Source organism: Dipodomys spectabilis, unplaced genomic scaffold (assembly GCF_019054845.1).
Source record: "Dipodomys spectabilis isolate Male_0828 unplaced genomic scaffold, ASM1905484v1 ptg000076l, whole genome shotgun sequence".
NCBI classification, from domain to species: Eukaryota; Metazoa; Chordata; class Mammalia; order Rodentia; family Heteromyidae; genus Dipodomys; species Dipodomys spectabilis.
Genome location: NW_024870753.1, coordinates 356,128 through 374,821, shown reverse-complemented (window position 1 = coordinate 374,821; position 18,694 = coordinate 356,128). Strand labels below are relative to the sequence as shown.

Here is an 18,694-nt window from a genome sequence, read left to right as displayed (position 1 = left end):
TTATTTGGCTAACACACAGAAGGGGGAAAAAAAAGGTTCCTATAACTCTCAATCTTAGCCACTTGCTAAAAATACTCATTTTTCTGTATTCATATATTACAGTTCAATTCCAAAAGCAAACACTATCTGGCAACCTGGTTTTAATCACAGCTTAATACAACGTTTTAATTATTTTCAATTTTTAATTTATTCCCTATTCAACTCAATTATTCAGATGCATGGCCCCAAAACTTTCTAATTATTTCTAAGCTTCTAAACGGCAACTTAAAACTTCCAGAGGAAAAAATAAGCATTATATGCTCATTAACTATACATACCTAAAACCGTCAATTCACAATGTATTTGTTATGAAAAGTCATACTTCAACTTTAAAAATTAATGGCCAGATTAGAATTACACTAACCATCTTTAAAATTAGTATGCACCCTTCAAACACAGTATTGTTGTTGTTTCTAAGTTTTCTTCATCTCCACAGCCATCAAGACTCAATTTAATGCTTACTATAGCATGTTCAGCTACATTAGATTTCCAGCAACTTCTCCAGAACTAAGAGCCCTAAGATATTTTCCACTAGACCTTTTCCAAATGTATTAATAATGTGTATTAATCTTCATATAGGGAGATTTGAAAACATGGCTACATACTTTCTAGATATTCATTCTGTGAAGGAACCATTCTGGCCAGTCTACAACCACGCACCACTGGAACATATAATAGGATGTTAGTATATGTGCTGCCAAAGAGCACAATATAATAGGATTTTAAGTAACACTCTGATCTAATATACTTGAGATACCACTCCAACCTTACCTAACCAAAGATCCACAGGACAAGATATATGTTCAAATTTACACACACTACATGCTTTCTGGGGAGGAATTAAACCATGGGAAAAATAGTTATCCCACCAATGAATGACTTCTTAGGAAACTCCATGTGAATAGTAATTCACCACAGTAATTCACAGAAACCATTCAAATGCCATGTACTGTCTTAAAACAGGAAGCAGAACAAGCTATTCTCCCACTGTACTGTTTTAATTAGATCTCAGTAGAAAACAAAATCCTAAAGACTGACTGTACAATGACACCTTAGAACACAACCTCAAATTTCACTGCACATGCAACGTATTATTTTTAAAGGTCTGAGAGGCTGAGGTAGAAGGACTGCAAGTTCAAGACCAACCTGGGCTTACCTAGAGAGGTCCTGTCTCAAAAAAAAAAAAAAAAACACAAGGAAAAGAGCCAAACTAACACTCACTTACCTCATTCCTCCATTCTTTGTATATGTGCACTTGGAATACATGTTTTATTACTAGATAGTTATGCCAGCCAAAACAAAAAGAGGTAGGAGCCACACACTTACCTGGCAGTTCTACCCGCTCTGTGAATATATGTGTTGGCATCCTCTGGACAATCAAACTGAAGAACCCAATTAACAGCCGGGAAATCTACACAGAAGGAATGAATGTCATCAGTTTCAAAATTCTGCCCTGTTGTACTATTTATATGTTACCATGATTTGCCAGGATTTTCCATCACATCAAACTGATAAGTATCAACTGTGAACTCTATTAAAAATATAACATAATTGCATAAACTAAGATATGACAAACACTTCTGTACTTTGACAAAGTGAACTGAACTTAGTATTTGAATGTGAAGATTTCTTCATATCTGGCACAGAAGAGACAGATTGCTTTGTCCAAGCAGTAATGAAATACCCAGATGTTTAATAACCTAAAAAAAATTCTTCACAAGGTCCCAGTGAACTGTAAAACTGGTTTCTGAATTTAAATGAGATTTACTTTTTCTGTTAGTCCTGCCTCCAACTGAACTAGTTAATGTCTTTCTAGGTCCTTTTCCCTCTTCCTAGCAATAATTATTCCCTATATATTTCTGTCTATATAATGCTCACTCACTGCCAGTGAATCCTGTTCTTAACTTCTTAAGAGAACTACTTCTAGTTATTATGGATTTTTCTGTGAGGATTTCATATCAATTTCTATCCAAGAAAAGGGGAGACGCTAAAAAGAAGAAAAAGAATTAATTGTGCTCAGTCGCTCAAGCCTCTAATACTCGCTACTTAAATGGTGGTGTTCAAGGCTAGCCCAGGCAAAAAAGTTCATGAGGCTAAATATTATGAAAGCCCTGGATATGGTGTGCATGCTTGTCATCCCCATTACACAAGTGTAAATAGGAGGTTCACAGTCCAGGCCAGTCCACACTAGCTAAGTGAATAACTATGATAGGATATTCAAAAAAGGTTTCAAAGCAAAAAAGGCTAGAGATGGTTCAAGTGGTATAACACCTGCCGAAGAAGTACAAGGATCTGAGTTCAGACCCCAATAATACTGAAATGATAAGTTTTTAAATGTGTTACAATTTCAACAACTTTCTAATTTTCAAAGAAACAAGAATTTTTCATATCTTAAGCCTTTAATCTTCATGATTCTGCAGCTACTTAGGATGCTATGATGTCATTATCATGAAATAGTAAGAGCACAGAATACAAAAATACAACAGAATGTTTCCCTGACACATCCTTAATGTAGTAGCTGTTATCGGGGGTACTTAGTTTTCCTGTTCTGAGGAAGGACTACAAGTCCAATTGCTTGAGTCTATTTCTGTTTCTTTTTTGACAGAACTGAGGTTTCACTCAGGTCTCTGTGCTTGCTAGGCAGGTACTCTACCAACTGATCCATGACTCCAGCTTTATTTCTTTTCCCAAAAACAATTCTCTAAGAAAGTTTTATTTCCTATGATCACAGAAATTTCAGCCCAGGAGGTCTGCTCACCCAGCCCTCGGGCTGCAATATCAGTAGCAAAGAGTACCGCAGCTCTCTTGCGGACAAACTCATTGTAGACTTCCATTCTTCTCATCTGCTGCTGTCGGCCGTGGAGAGCAAGGATAGAAATTCCGGGACGGAGCCGGCAGAACACTCGGTACAGGTACTGCACCTGGGAGTGGAGAGAAGGTTGGGCTTGGAACCTCTGAATGACAGCAGTGCAGCTTACAAGATAAACAGAAAACATGCTAAAGAATGGAAATGTCACCAGTTGCAAGTTTTTTAATACAAAGCAGAAATGTACTCTACAGTGTTGATTATTCTTCAAACATTGCTGCTCACTTATTTTCTAAAAGAATTTTGAAGAGAAAAAGAGAGAAATTTGTTCTATATTTAGTAAGTATAAACTGAATTCATGAAAACTTTCTATGATCTGACTCACATAAATAAGACTGACCTTGAATTTCTGCTTTTTAACTAGCTGAGGTAGAAGATACATGTGGCAAAAGCATGAAGTTTAAATTTGATTCACACCAAAAATCACTGGACAGTTTCAAGTATAGCAATGGCGTATTCCAATCTCCACTTTCCAAAGGCCAGTCAGGCTCTACAACGGGAACACTAAAGTAAGGAAAGTGCAGGGATGAGGAGACCAGTTAGGAAGCTAACAGAAGGTTAGGCACAGGCCACAGTGCACTTGAGTGTGTGAGGTTAGGAGAAGGGCCAGCACTAATGAGTTATCAATAGGGGGTAAAACCAGCCAGGAACTAAGGTTGCAGTTAAATGAGTTGGGAAAGTCTATCTAGGAATAGCATCTCTTAAATTGTTTTTCCCATCTCAAATTACAGGTGTCTTCTAGATACAAGTGGAAATATCCATAGGTCAAGGGGATAAACAAGTCTGGCACTATGACAGAAGCCAGGACTTGCCACAGAGATTTAGCAGTTGTCAGATTATGGATAAAATTCACAAACATGAAATTCTTCTTTCTTCTATTATTTCTTGGAAGTACTATATTCCAGACTCACTGGTACCTAGCACAGTATTGAAGAAAATATACCATTTCTGTCCTCATAGAGCTTAAAGTGTCATCAATGGGTTCTTTTATAACAAAACACAGGATTCTCTTTGCCTGTATATCCACCACCTAGCCAGCACTATACGCCATACAATATAATTACTTGTCTAACTGCAATTTGATAGTTCAAAGTGGATGATTCAACATGAGTAAGTTCAAGGAAAAAAAAATAAACATTTGATACCTCTTTGCAACTGGAGAAAAAGACAATACTCTTCTTCTTCAGGTGGCTTCTCAAAAAGGAGTAGAGCACACTTATCTTTTGATGTAGCTCACAAACTATGTAGTTCTGCTCCAAAGTAGCTGGAGTACTTGAAAGGAAAAAAAAAATACATACATATGTCAACAAATACACATACACACACACACACACACACACACACACACACACACACACACACACACACATACACACACAAAATAGACACATTCTTGCCTTTGAAATTCACATTAAAAAAAGGAAAAAATGGGCTGGGAAGGTAGCTCAGTGGTAGAGCGCTGGCCTTGCATGCATGAGGCCCTGGGTCCGATTCCTCAGCACCACATAAGCAAAAAGAAAAAAGCCGGAAGTGGCGCTGTGGCTCAAGTGGTAGAGCGCTAGCCTTGAGCTGAAGAGCTGAGGGACAGCGCCCAGGCCCAGAGTTTAGGCCCCACGACCGGACCCAAAAAAAAAAAAACAAAAAGGAAAAGAAATCACATCACATACATCACATCCCCTTTGCTCTATACTTCTTGGTATTTACCGTAAGAAACTGAAACACATCCACACCAAAAACCTGCACATGGATGTTTATAGCAGCTTTATTTCTAACTGCCACACTTGGAAACAATAAAGACATTCTGGAGTAAGTGAATGGATAAAATGCTATTTCAAACAAAAGATTATTATTCAGCTAGCTTTGGAGGTGGGTAGGGCGGGCAGTTAGTACAGGGGTTTGAACTCAGAGCCTCATGCTTGCTAAGCAGGCTCTCTACCTCTTGAGCCAGTTTGCTAGTGTAACAATGGAATATTATTCAGCACTAAAAATAAGCAATGAGCTTTCTGAGGGAGAATGATGGAAGTGGAGGCATGAAAAAAATACTAGAGTATTCTAACATTTAAAGCTATATGCAGAATTTGAGTTATTTTAATTGCTATACATAGTATACTTTGCACATCGAATACAATGCATTTTATTTCCTAGAAAATATAAATGTAGAATAGCAAATGCAAAACTAAAAGAACACTGATTGTTTTTGTTGAGAGTCCATACCTGTATTTTGCTTTTTCATGAACCCACACATACTCAGGGTTTTTCAAACTCAAGCGTGCAAGGTCCTTTACAGATTTGGTTTGTGTGGCTGAGAAAAGTAAAGTCTGACGTTTCTTAGGAAGATTTTCAATAATAGCATTCATAGTATCAGCAAAGCCCATATCCAAGATTCTATCTGCTTCATCAAGAACTAAAAAAGGAAAATACAAGATGGACTATAATATTTTCAATATATAATAAGCTAAATGCAATGTAATACCCAAAATTGGATTGTAGAGCAGAAAAGGGGCATTGACTGGGCTGAGGATATAATAGTTCAGTGCAAGTTCCATCCTCAGAACTGCAAAAAAAGAGAACATTAGTGAGAAAACTGATGAAATCTGAACAACAGTATGGAGCTTAATTTACTTAACATAGCAATGTTAATCTAATCTTTAACAAAGGTACAATAGTTACATAAGAGATTAGAGAAAAGCCAGCGCTGGTGGCTCACGCCTGTAATCCTAGCTACTCAGGAGGCTGAGATCTGAGGATCACGGTTCAAAGCCAGCCCGGGCAGGAGAGACCGTGAGACTCCTATCTCCAATAAACCACCAGAAAACCGGAAGTGGCGCTGTAGCTCAAGTGGTAGAGCACTCCCCTTGAGCTGAAGAGCTGAGGGACAGCGCCCAGGCCCAGAGTTCAAGCCCCACAACTGATAAAAAAAAAAAAAAAAAAAAGAGAGAGAGATTAGAGAAAATGAAAGGTATACCAGAACCCAGGTGATCACTGCAATTTTTCTCAAAGTCCCAAAGCATTCAAAAATAAAAGTTTAGGGGCTGGGAAGGTGGCTCAGTGGTAGAGCGCTTGCCTTGCATGCCTGAGGCCCTGGGTTCAATTCCTCAGCACCACATAAGCAAAAAGAAAAAAGCCGGAAGTGGCGCTGTGGCTCAAGTGGTAGAGTGCTAGCCTTGAGCTGAAGAGCTGAGGGACAGCGCCCAGGCCCAGAGTTCAGGCCCCACGACCGGACCCAAAAAATAAATAAATAAATAAATAAATAAAATAAAATAAAATAAAATAAAAGTTTAGCCGGGCACTGATAGCTCATGCCTATAATCCTAGCTACTCAGGAGACAGAGATCTGAGAATCATGGCTCAAAGCCAGCCTAGGCAGGAAAGTCTATGAGATTCTTATCTCCAATTAAACTGGGGGGGGGGGGGGGGGGAGACAAAAAAAACAGAAGTGAAGTTGTGGCTTGAGTGGTAGAGTACTAGCCTTGAGCACAAAAACTTAAGGATAGCACCCAGGCCCTGAGTTCAAGAACCAGTAACAGTACATTAAAAAATAAATAAAATAGTTTATTAAAATACATAGTAGATACTATCACCATGCAAAATAATGTTTTATTTTAACAAAAAAAAAGGACAATTTGATCTTTCAAGTTACTAGAAATGGGTGTTACTTAAAAGAAAAAAAAAACAAATCTTGTCAATGCCTAATACCAAAATGCTTAATTTCACATGTAAAAGTATATATATTCTTCATTCCACTTGTTTTAAGTTTCTTTTTAAAATAGCCTACCATGTATTGTCTAGGTTTAGAGCCCAAATGTCAGAAAAAATATTTCTCAGATCATTTTCTTCTTAGTACTTAACCAATACAACATTACATCATTTCCACTATTAAGCCTTATAAAGGCGCTCTTTCTCTCTCTCTCTCTGCCTCCCTCCTCCCCCTCATCCCCCATCAGTCCTGGGGCTTGAACTCAGGGCCTGGGCACTGTCCCTGAGCTTTTGTGCTCGAGGCTATTCGAGTTTTCTGGTGGTTACTTGGAGAAAAGTTTCATGGATATTCCTGACAAGGCTGGCCTCAAACCACGATCCTAAGATCTCATCCTCCTGAGGAGCAAGGATTACAGGCACAGTTAGCTTCATCTTAATTCTTCAGAGGCTGTGGTTTCAAACCGAAGGTGGTTTCAAACCTTGATCCTCGATCTCACCTTCCTGAGTAGCAAGGATTACAGGCATGAGCCATTAGTGCCCAGCCAAGGCTCTCTCTTAAGTAAAACTAAGGCTCTCTCTTAAGAAAAAGAAATCATTAGGGCTGGGAAGGTGGCTCAGTGGTAGAGTGCTTGCCTTGCATGCATGAGGCCCTGGGTTCAATTCCTCAGCACCACATAAGCAGAAAAAGCTGGAAGTGGTGCTTGGCTCCAGTGGTAGAGCGCTAGCCTTGAGCTGAAGAACTGAGGGATAGCACCCAGGCCCAGAGTTCAGGCCCCATGACTGGCAAAAAAAAAAAAAAAGAAATCATTAAACTCACCTAGCATTTGAAGATTGGTAGCATGAAAACATATTGTTTCATCCATGTGTTGAAGAAGCCGACCTGGTGTGCAAACAAGTATATTTATGTTGTTGATCCTTTCAGCTTCATGTTTCAGATCCTGAAAACAGGGTTTCTTTGGATTACATATACATGTCTCAAAAGAAGCTATACCCCATGTTATCCTAGCTGTTTAGACACTCTTAGAAATGAACATATTCTCCCTTCTATTTCTTTAGCTTGCCCATATCTTTGGACTAAATAAAGTCAGCAAAGACCTAACATCTTCTAGGGACTTAATCATACCCCAAAGCTTCAAGGCAAAAGAAACTATTAAATAAGTTTTCAATGCTTGATTTCCTATTAAGTTCGCTAGAACTGTCTTAAAAACTGAACTACTTTCATTCTTGAAGCCAAGACTCAGGGGCACTGAACTGACTCTCCCACACCAGTCCTCACACTTTGTGGACTGGAACTAAGTACTACATATCAAAGGTTTCTCTCCTTAAGAGAAGAAACACAGACTGTTATTAAATGTTAAATTTGGGTGACAAGAAAAAAAGCACATGATAGTTTGTGATGGTATTTTCTTCTTTTTTGTATGACAGCATAGATATTCAAGAATTTCTCCTTTTTTGTATGATTACATAGATATTCAAGAATTCAGGTATGTAGTCCTACAGTCTAAAGATGATCCTAGAAAATTCAAGCACTATAGGTTTACTATAAGGGAGAACAAAATTTGAGCAACAGGTTTTTCCTCAAAATGATTCACCTTCATTTCTTCTGCTGCTGACATAGCAAATCTGAATTAGTCAGTCTCTAAGACTTTGAAAGAGACTTGGTCCATATACTGGAATGTTACCTCTCCCAAAGCTTATGAACAAGTGGTTTTATTCTGGTTGACCTGTCCCATGGCCTCATCAATTAAGATACCCTGACTCAAATGGATTTTCTGGAATCTTCTAAAAATGACAAGCACACTTAGATGACAGTCACTGCACCAAGGTGTCACCAACCCAAGAGGCCCCGTCCAGGAGGCCAGTGCACACAGATGAAGCCTTCAACTCCTCCCTGGCAACTACCACAGTGCTTCAATATAGACTGCTGAGGAAAGGAGGTCGGACAGGACAAAAGGACAAACCTTCCCACCAATGATGAGAGCAGCTGAAAAGTCATGATTCTTCCCTACTTTTCGGAGAACCTCAAAAGTCTGATAGGCCAGCTCTCTGGTAGGTGATATTATCAGAACACCCAGCCCATCTGTTGATGTCCACTGTAGACGGTATAGGGCTTCCAACACCTTAAAGACAAAACCAACACCATGAAGACAATTCCTCAGCAAAGTCAGCTTTTTGACCTGAGTTTCTACCTTGCCCCTCCAAATCAAAGACACTATCAAGCAGAAGGCATAAAACTCAAGTTCTACCCAATGTGAAAGATACTTTTTCTTCCACCTACCAACAGTATTCATTCCCAACTCAGGGAGAAGGGAAAAGAAGTTCCAGGGTATTTCATCTGATGCCAGTCCCCTGCCCAGGAGAACAGCTATCAGAGAAAGATGGGTGTAACCCACAGAATAAAACTATTTTTCATAACAGAAACAAGATTACAATATGTTTAGCATCATCCATATAGCCACTATATTGATAGTGACTGAATTCTCTAATTGCAGATACTGCTTAAAAATACAAAACTAGCATTTAAGAGAAAATTGGTTTTTAGTCCTTCAAACAAAAATTGTGATTGTGCTGATGACTTTGTAGAAATCAAATCAGAAGCCCAACTGTGTGATTGAAATGCAAGTAGATATATAAGTAGGTCTACTATTCAACTGATATAAAGCATAGCTACCAAGGTTCCAGAAAATCTTCAACAAATGCCTAAATTTTCTTTTAGTACACATATTTCAGCTGTATCTAAAATGGCTGAAAAGTATAAAATGCCAATGGTAGCCTTGCAAGGCTGAGGGGTAGACAACTTTGCCCCCAAGTCCTATTGCAAAGAATAGTTCTGAACAGCCACACTCCGCGTCTGTCAGGAAGGTAGTAATCAGTCAAGGCACAATGGCTGATTCACGAGAACTTGCTGAGTGCCTGCCATGTGCAAGGCACTGTGCTAGGATCCAGAGAATGAGGAGGAGAGGGACAAGACAGAAGTAGCTTCTGTCTGGCAAAACCTTACATTCTAACCAGGGAAACCCAACATTAAAACAAATGTTTACATAATTATTCGTTTCTTGCAAGGCACAGAGTGTTATGAAACTGTACAATAGAAGACCTGACTCTATTCAACTATATACTTACTGGAACAAGGAAAGCCAAAGTCTTGCCAGATCCAGTTTTGGCAGCTCCAAGCACATCTTTGCCTTGCAAAGCCAACCCAATCGTCTGCTTCTGTATCTCTGTTACCAAGCGGTACTGGGCTTCCTGTAAACCTGGCAATGCGGAGGGAAGAAAGATGCTTCAGAAAATTTCTGTATGTTGGTACTACAGGCTGACCTGTATATCCGTTCCCCTGTCACTAATGGCTGACTGAGGATTCTTTTGCTCTATCTGAATAGAAATTACAGATAAACAAGGAATGGCTACATTATAGTGATGACCTTCATTTCCATAGGTTCCCAGGCTTAGCTTTTAAAGTCAGAATTTTATAGCTCTAAGCCCTGAGAACTAAAAACTTATAATTCTCAAGTTTTCAAATGTGGAAGCTTGTTGTTCTAAGTGTTCAAGGCAGAGGCTTTGGCCCAGGGCTTAGACTGCCAAGACCCAGCACTGGTGACAATGTGAATGACTAGTGACAATATGGATGAGTCTGGAGGAATTTTTTTTATGTTTTTTTGCCAGTACTGGGGCATGAACTCAGGGCTTGGGCACTGTCCCTGGGTTTCTTTTGCTCAAGGCTAGCACTCTACACTTGAGCCACAGCACTACTTCCAGCTTTTTCTGTTTATGTGATACTAAGGAATCAAACCCAGGGCTTCATGCATGCTGGGGAAGCACTCTACCACTAAGCCACATTCTCAGCCCCCTGGAGGGAATTTTATATTAAGTGAAATAGCCAGACACAGAAAGGCAAATACGACTTTGTTTTTAAGTGGAATCACAAAAGCACAGAGAATAGGTTTGTCAAGATTGTGCTCCAAGGACACAAAGTTCCAATTAAACAGATGGAGCAAGTTCCAGATACCTATTATATACCACAATGACTACAGCTAGCTGCAATACATTGTATGATTGAAAAATTGGTGACAATAGATAAATTTTTTGATACTGATATAGAGCCTGAACTTAGGAGCCTCATTTAGATTGTCTGCTCACGCTTAGTGCTCTACCACTTGAACCACACCTCCAGCCCCATTTTCTGCTGGTTAATTGAAAGTTTCATGGGCTGGCTTCAAACCTCAATCCTCTGATCTTGGCCTCATAAGTAGCTAAAATGAGGAGCATGAGATACCAGTGCCAAGATTGTAAGTGTCCTTATCATGAAGAAAAAATAAGTTTATGAGGCAATATGTATATTAATTAGCTTGATGATAGCCATTCCCAAATACATACATATTTCAAAACATGTTGTACATAGTAAGTATGCACAATTTTTATTTGTCAAAAAAACAGCAGGAGGAAGGGTGAGCGAATGCAGTCATTATATTCAGTGTACATTATGTAAAACAATGAACAAGGTAACTTGAAGGTAGGGATTAAGAGTGAAAATGGGGAGAGAGCAAAGGATGTGTTGACACTGACAAGAAGCATTGTACTGATCACTGCCTCATGGAATTGTAACCCCTTTGTATAACAACTTAACCACAACTTAAAAATGCAAAAAAGAAAATAAAAAAAGAAAGAAAGAAAAACAGTAGCAAGAGGGAGGCCACCTGCAAGGAAGGAAGAGACTTGGAAGGGATCTCCCACTTCCTAAGAGCAAACCAGCTTGCCAGCACCTTGATCTTAAAACTACCTAGCTTCCACGCTGCAGCAAAATTCCTACTGGTTAAGCCATCCTGTCCGGTGTTTGCTTTTGGTAGTTCAAGCAAAGTAATACAAAAAGTGACACATTTTTGCTTTCCTTTTTTTTTGGTGCCAGTCCTAGGGCTTTAACATAGGGCTTAGGCACTGTCCCTGAGCTTTTATGTTCAAGGCTAGCACTCTACCACTTCAGCCATACCTCTACTTCCAACTTTTTGATGGTTAATTGGAGATAAGAGTGTCACAGACTTTCCTGACAGGGCTGGCCTCAAACTGAGATCCTGAGATCTCAGCCTCCTGAGTAGCAAGGATTACAGGTGTAAGCCACCAGTGCCCAGCATGTTCTTGTGATTATTTTAACAAGCACAGTTAACTTCATCTTAATTCTTCAGAGGCTCTTGGCATGGGTATGTATGTGTGAACTGAAGACCTAACTCTACCACTTAAGCTCCTCCACTTGCAGGATTTTACTTGGGGAGTTTTTTTACCAGTCCTGAGGCTTGAACTCTGGGCCTGGCCACTGTCTCTGAGTTCCTTTTGCTCAAGGATAGCACTCTACCACTTGAGCAACAGCACCACTTCCAGCTTTTTCTGCGATTAACTGGAGATAAGAGTCTCACAGGCTTTCCTATCCTCAGTAGCTATGAAGACAGCTGTGAACCACCAGCAAGTGGCAACTTCCAGTTTTTTGTTGATTACTTGGAAATAAGAGTCTCTTCTATTTGTCTGCCCAGGCTGAACTTGAGCTTCCATTCTTAAATTCCAACCTTGATCCTCGGAGCTCAGCTTCCTGAGTAGTTAGGATTATGAGACACCAGCACCCAGTTACTGGTACCTTTCTAACTATTCTTTGACAGATCCAGAAAGAGGGTAATAGTTTTAAATACTATTTTACAGATTTCCAAAACATTAAAATTATTTATCAAAGCATAATTTTTCAAGTTAACCTTTGTCCAAGCCATCTTCTTTAAAAAAAAAAAAAAACTAAGTCTCAATAAATCCAATAACATATCTTAAGATGACCATCTACTTACCTTTCAATGTCTTTTTAGACAAGGGGAAATCTGAAAATCTTGTAATTTCATTCACATTTATCTGGAAAAAATATTTTTAAAAGAAAGGAATGTCAGATAAGACAAAATAATCTACTGGATAATAAACTACTTTTTTCTCTACATTGTGCTGCCTCGTTCACTTTAGTACCTATAAGACTGGATTCAACCATCACTTGTAAATGAAAACCATCATTCCTTCTGAAATAAAATGTATTTTGGTGAAAGCTAACACGAATCAATTTATATTTTATACAAATTTTATCCTAACTGGTCAAAAAATTCAAAACAGGGGCTGGGAAGGTGGCTCAGTGGCAGAGCGCTTGCCTTGCATGCTCAAGGCCCTGGGTTCGATTCCTCAGCACCACATAAGAAAAAAGAAAAAAGCCAGAAGTGGCGCTGTGGCTCAAGTGGTAGAGCTCTAGCCTTGAGCTGAAGAGCTGAGGGACAGCACTCAGGCCGAGAGTTCAGGCCCCACGACCGGACCCCAAAAAAAAAAAAAAAAAAAAAAATTCAAGACAAACAGGACACACTACCTTAAATATCTTTCATCTCCAAAATATTAATGCATTAAGTTATTACCACATCAACTGTAAGAGGAAAATTTACTTCAGTCATCCTTAAGGACAGTTTAACAAGTAAGAGGCAAAATCACTACAAACCATAAACCAAGATGAGAATAGTTCTATTTATACACATTAAAGATTGAGGTGGCTATAGAAATATAGGTTGAGAACAAATGTCAAAATGTCAAAAAAATGTCTCAAAGCTTTATCCACACAAAAGTAACCCATGAAACCCAATCTAATTACTATTCATTTGAGAACACAGTGAATGAGAGACATTATTTCAATAGAATCAAAATATCTGGGTTAGGCTTCCATGCCACAGTAAGTAACATTTTGTCCTTTAACTATGTATTAGTCTAATGTTCATTACTGCTGTTCCTCACTGGAATAAAACTAATTTCCTGAATTTCATTTTAGACATTTACAATTATTTCATTACAGATAATGAATGCAGAAATTACTGCTCAGATCTGGGAATATGTGGCCAAATTATTCATGATTCACAAAAGGGTAAAGCTGTGTTTGTAAGGTTCATTTATTTAAATGACACTCAAAGCAATAAAGGGATTTACGGTCCACACATCATTTTCCCACAATTCTTAACATTGCCTAGACAGGATTACTCTCTGCTCTCAAATTAAGAAATATGCAAATATTAAAACAGTGTGTTAATCCCTACAAGTTTTTGCAGGTAATACTGGAAAGGCAACAGCATTAAAGAATCCTTTATCCAGATAACCTACTGTCCCCAGCAAGGAATCTCAATTAGCAGAAAATCTTCCCAACAAAACATTGAAATGATGCATGTTCCTTCTTTCTACTATGGTGCCATCGGCTACTCAGTCCTCCTCACAAGGACTGGATGCCCTGCCCTCAAGAGGAAGACTGGCTGTCCCCTCTGCAATTAACCAATCATGACAGAACCAAGGGGGCTGGTCACTCAAAGGACAGCACATCCCCTTCACAAACAGGGAACATCTGGCCTACAGGCTATGTAAGATCCAGGAAATACGTAGCAGGACAGACATGTATCTTTCTCATATGATCCTCATTGGCTGCCTGTGGCCATCTACCTGTATTGAAAATCTGGTTCACAAATGACATTATAAATAGCCAATAATATCCCTTGGCAGAAAAAAGTTTCCCACCACAGGGAAAGCCAAGATGTTCCAGCATGCCACGGTCAGCCACTGCCACACCAAGCTAGGTGCCATTTTAGATAGAAGTCATCAAAGAAAGAAAAGAAGTTTTCATTTTACTGATACATTACAACAGGGATCTGCAAACAATGGTCTACAATGGCCAATTTCAGTTTGTTGCCTGGTGTTATAGTATGTTAATGAAGCAATAGCTCAGCCAGTCATGCAGACATGAATGGCCCTCAAAGCCTTAATATGCTGGCCCTTCACACAAAGTCTGCCAACCCCTACTCCAGAAAATTCTATTATGTTTTAAGGAATATTTAAAGCTACAGCAGAAGATGACCAAGTTACTAAACCACCACCCTTTGCCTCTCCCTTTATCCCTTCCATAGGAACAAAGAAACAACCACTCGCACTACCACTACTTCTATCCTCACAGTCTATAAACCCTGTGTAAAACCCTGACTCTAAGCAGGGCGCCAGTGGCTCACACCTGTAATCCTAGCCACTCAAGAGGCCGAGATCTGAGGACTGAGATTCAAAGCCAGCCTGGGCAGGAAAGTCTATGAGACTCTTATCTCCAATTAACCACTAGAAAACTGGAAGTGGTGCTGTGCCTCAAGTGGTAGAGCACTAGCCTTGAGCTGAAGAGCTCAGGGACAGCGCCCAGGCCCAGACTGACAAAAAAAAAAACCTGACTTTAGACAATAGATAGGTTTGAGACAGACCTTATTAAAGACTCCTATACAGGTGGAAAAGCTAGAGGGTCCAGAGGGAGGGCAGGTGGCTATCACTAAACTACCCCTTTCCATTCCGCATATAACACCCGTTTCGATGTATCCCTTACAGGTAAGGCAAGGGGGTGGGAGGACAGTGACAATACTACCACATGACAAGGAATTCCTCTACTGGGTGCTAAAAGAAAAAAAAAAACATTAAATTTACTACTGTTGCCGGGTGCCAGTGGCTCACGCCTGTAATCGTAGCTACTCAGGAGGCTGAGATCTGAGAATCGCGGCTCAAAGCCAGCCCAGGCAGGAAAGTCCGTGGGACACCTATCTCCAATAAAACCACTCGAAAACTGGAAGTGGAGCTGTGGCTCACTCAAGTGGTAGAGGGCTCACCTTGAGCTGAAGAGCTGAGGGACAGTGCCCAAGCCCAGAGTTCAAGCCCTACAACCGACAAAAAAAAAAAAAAATTTACTAATCACTGGTCACTAACCTTTAGAGGTTCATGATCTAAAGGAGTGTTCACAAAATTAAAGAAGTCAGTCATGAATGTAAAAACTGAGGCTCAAATACATTATGAATCCAAGCCCAGCAAAACTTCAGCTCTGACTATAAATAACACACTCGTTCACTACACTAGATATGTTGACACAAAGATATTTGACGATTTTCCTCAAAGTAACTGTGAGCCAAGGAAGCGTTTTACTTAAGAGCAGAATGACTGGAATTTTTCTCTTGGAAAGAAACATTTTAGCAGCGGTCTAGAAAATACTTTCAAGAGTATAAGGCACAAGAGCCAATGCCCATCAGCCACCTGTTTCACTCATTAAAGTTTTACTAGAGCACAATATCTATGTCTTTAAGTATTTCTATGGCAGCTCTTGTGTTACAGTAAGGGTGGAGATACGTGTGAGAAACTTAGCAGCAAAAGAGATCAGAAATGTTAACAAACAGGATATAAGAGCAGGTAAGAAGAAAAGTACTATGGATCACTCCTGTCTCCAGCTTGGTAGTCTGCTTAGATGGAAGCACCAGGATGCAAATAAATTCAGGTCTTAACCACTAGAACCTGTGAATGTTATCTTTCATGGAAGAAGGGGAAAAAAAAGACTTTGCAGATGTTTTGAAAGATTCTAAGAAGCAACATTAACCTGGGTTGGCCTTAAATGCAATGTAAGTATCCTTAAACAAAAGAAACAAAATGAGGTAGATTTAACCAAACAGATGGAGACAACATGAATGTGGAAGTAGAAATTAGAGTAAGGTAGCCATAAGCCAAGAGGAGCTAAGGAACAGAGAATCCCATTCCAAGAGCCTTTCAATAGGGTGCATCAACCTACTAACACCCTGATTTTGACTCAGTGAAATGGATTTCAGACTTCTAACCTCTAGAACTATGGAAGCATAAATTTCTGTTGTTTCAGGTCACAAAGTCTGTGGAAATTTGTTACCGCGGCAGTAAAAATTGAATGAGGAGAATTATGAATTTAGGAAGAATTTCTAAGGCACAATGGAAAAGATAATGACTTACACTATAGCTCATGATTCCATTATATCTCAAGATATCTCATGATTCAATTAGGTAAAGATATCCAGCACATTCAGAAATAAAAACATAAACTCAGAAAAGCTAAGTGAAAGATAAGGAGTCACTGATCCAACAAAGGAAAGCAAGGAAGGGCTGCCTCTATATTCCCTTAGCAAATCTAGTCACAATCCAAAACAAAATCCACAATTAATTTGTTTTATGGTGGTTTCAAGTGCTGTGTATACAACAGTGGAAATAATAATATGTGAAGTATATATACAAAGTATTTTCACATGACTAGCAGTGTGCACTGACTACTTCTCTGTAACACTTATGAGGTAAGTACTAGTACTATGCCTTTTAAAAAGAAGCAAAAACTGGGCTGGGAATGTGGCTTAGTGGTAGAGTGCTTGCCTAGCATGCATGAAGCCCTGGGTTCAATTCCTCAGTACCACATAAACAGAAAAAGCCTGAAGTGGCAGGACTGGCAAAAAAAAGAAAGAAAGAAAAAAGAAGCAAAAACTAACAGAACAAGAGCCAGGAACAAATCATAATCTGAACTCTTTAGAGTTCCAAAAGACAAACAAATCCTTAAACTCTAAGCTCTAACTAACCTTACTGTGGAGTCAATGCCATTTAAAAGAAAGCTATACCAAGGGTAACAAGGAATGACTTTAATTCCTGGTATGTTCCAAACTGGAAAGGTAGCATACACAAAAAGAAGATCATTGGATATGGGATTTATGGGGAAGAAGAAAAGGTAATGACATTTCTAAGGAGCTCAGGTAGGAAAAGAAATCTGCAAGTCAAAATGGTGACTAGAAAAGATATTCATCTGGAAACAGCAGCTGCACTGATAGGGAAGGATGACAACCAAAAGGAACAGACCAGCAGTCAGTCTGGCTTTTCTACACTGATTTTTAGATAGGAACAAAAGCAAAGGAAGAATGAGATGGACGCAGGAGAAGACAGATGACTGAGGAAGGCATGCAGTCTGGCTTAATGGATTAAAAAGCAGCTTTCATTAGAAAGACACAGGCATAGGTTCTGACCCTACACCACCTACTAGATATGAGAGCCTGGGATAAGTTTCTTGTCCTCTCCAAACTTAATTTTCCCGTCTATAAAATGGGGACATTAGGATCCACTTCTCAGATAAGGTTAAAAAAAAAGAGGCCGGGAAAGTGGCTCAGTGGCAGAGTGCTTGCCTAGCATGCGTGAAGCCCCGGATCCGATTCCTCAGTACCACATAAACAGAAAAAGCCAGAAGTGGTACTATGGCTCAAGTGGTACAGTGTTAGCCTTGAGCAAAAAGAAGCTCAGGGACAGTGCCCAGGCCCTGAGTTCAAGCCCCAGGACTGGGGTAAAAGGAAGGAAGGAAGGGAGGGAGGGAGGGAAAGAAAAAGAAGAAAAACAATCCTGTAAAATCAAATGGATAGTACTTTAAAGGATAGATATTATTTCCATTATTTTCCCCTAAAGTTCCGCACTGGGATGCTTACTCCTCTATCACGCCGGTATGTCATTTACGTTACTGAGCCTTACTATTGGCGTCTCTCACAGCATTAGTCTCCCTACCCTTAAGTACCACCGCATTTGTTTTCTCCTTTTTTCTTTTTTCCTTTCCTCTTCTTCCTTTTTTTTTTTTAAACCTCAGAACAGTGTGCTGAGCCGAAGAGTCTGGGGTTGTGAGTCTGACACCATGCAGGCCCCCTGTGAGGCCTCCAAACAACTCCGGGACACCCCATCTCCCAGCCCAGCACCCCCCCCCGCGGTGGGCCCCAGTGACAGCCCGGCCTCCCTCCGGGACCCCCGGCCACCCCGCCTCACCTTCTCGTAGCTCTGCACCAGACGGCTGATGCCCTCGCGCTCCACCTGCCACTCGGGCTTCTTCAGCTGCTTCCTCAACTGCTTCTTTTGGTTCTGCCTATGGCTGTGTTTTTTCTTCCAGCGATTGAAGCTCCTCACCGGGTCGGGTCGGGCTCCCGAGCCCAAGTCCTTCGGAGTTTTGCCCATCGTGAGGGCGGCCCGAGAAACCCTAACGCCTCCCTGAGGTGCTGAGGCGAGGAAGCCAAAGCGGCGTGGAAAGGAAAGCGCCGAGAGGCGCACGCGCAAGCCTAGGAGCCCGCCCCCTCGGAGCTTTTAAAGCTGGGGCACGCAGAGATGACGTAAAGAAAAGGCGAATGGTGATTGGTGATTTGGCTTCTGCTGGGCGGAGCTGAGAGTTCAGGAAGGGCCCGCGGAGCATGCTGCCGGCTCTTTAACAGAGCGCACGCGCGCTGCTGGCCG

At 40.3% G+C, this 18,694-nt stretch overlaps 1 protein-coding gene across 1 annotated transcript in view; it reads right to left on the bottom strand.

Annotated features, from left to right (window-relative positions):
- The window catches only part of Ddx10 (DEAD-box helicase 10), a 118,092-nt gene extending 99,612 nt beyond the window's left edge, over window positions 1–18,480 (bottom strand). The window contains exons 1-9 of the mRNA XM_042682879.1: window positions 18,236–18,480; window positions 12,421–12,481; window positions 9,725–9,855; window positions 8,563–8,721; window positions 7,419–7,539; window positions 5,120–5,309; window positions 4,051–4,177; window positions 2,798–2,960; window positions 1,366–1,450 (exon numbers count right to left, since the gene is read on the bottom strand). Coding sequence (XP_042538813.1) covers window positions 1,366–1,450; window positions 2,798–2,960; window positions 4,051–4,177; window positions 5,120–5,309; window positions 7,419–7,539; window positions 8,563–8,721; window positions 9,725–9,855; window positions 12,421–12,481; window positions 18,236–18,421 — 1,223 coding nt within the window. The 5' untranslated portion in view covers window positions 18,422–18,480. The remainder of the gene's footprint in view (window positions 1–1,365; window positions 1,451–2,797; window positions 2,961–4,050; window positions 4,178–5,119; window positions 5,310–7,418; window positions 7,540–8,562; window positions 8,722–9,724; window positions 9,856–12,420; window positions 12,482–18,235) is intronic.
- Between the last annotated feature and the right edge of the window lie 214 nt (window positions 18,481–18,694).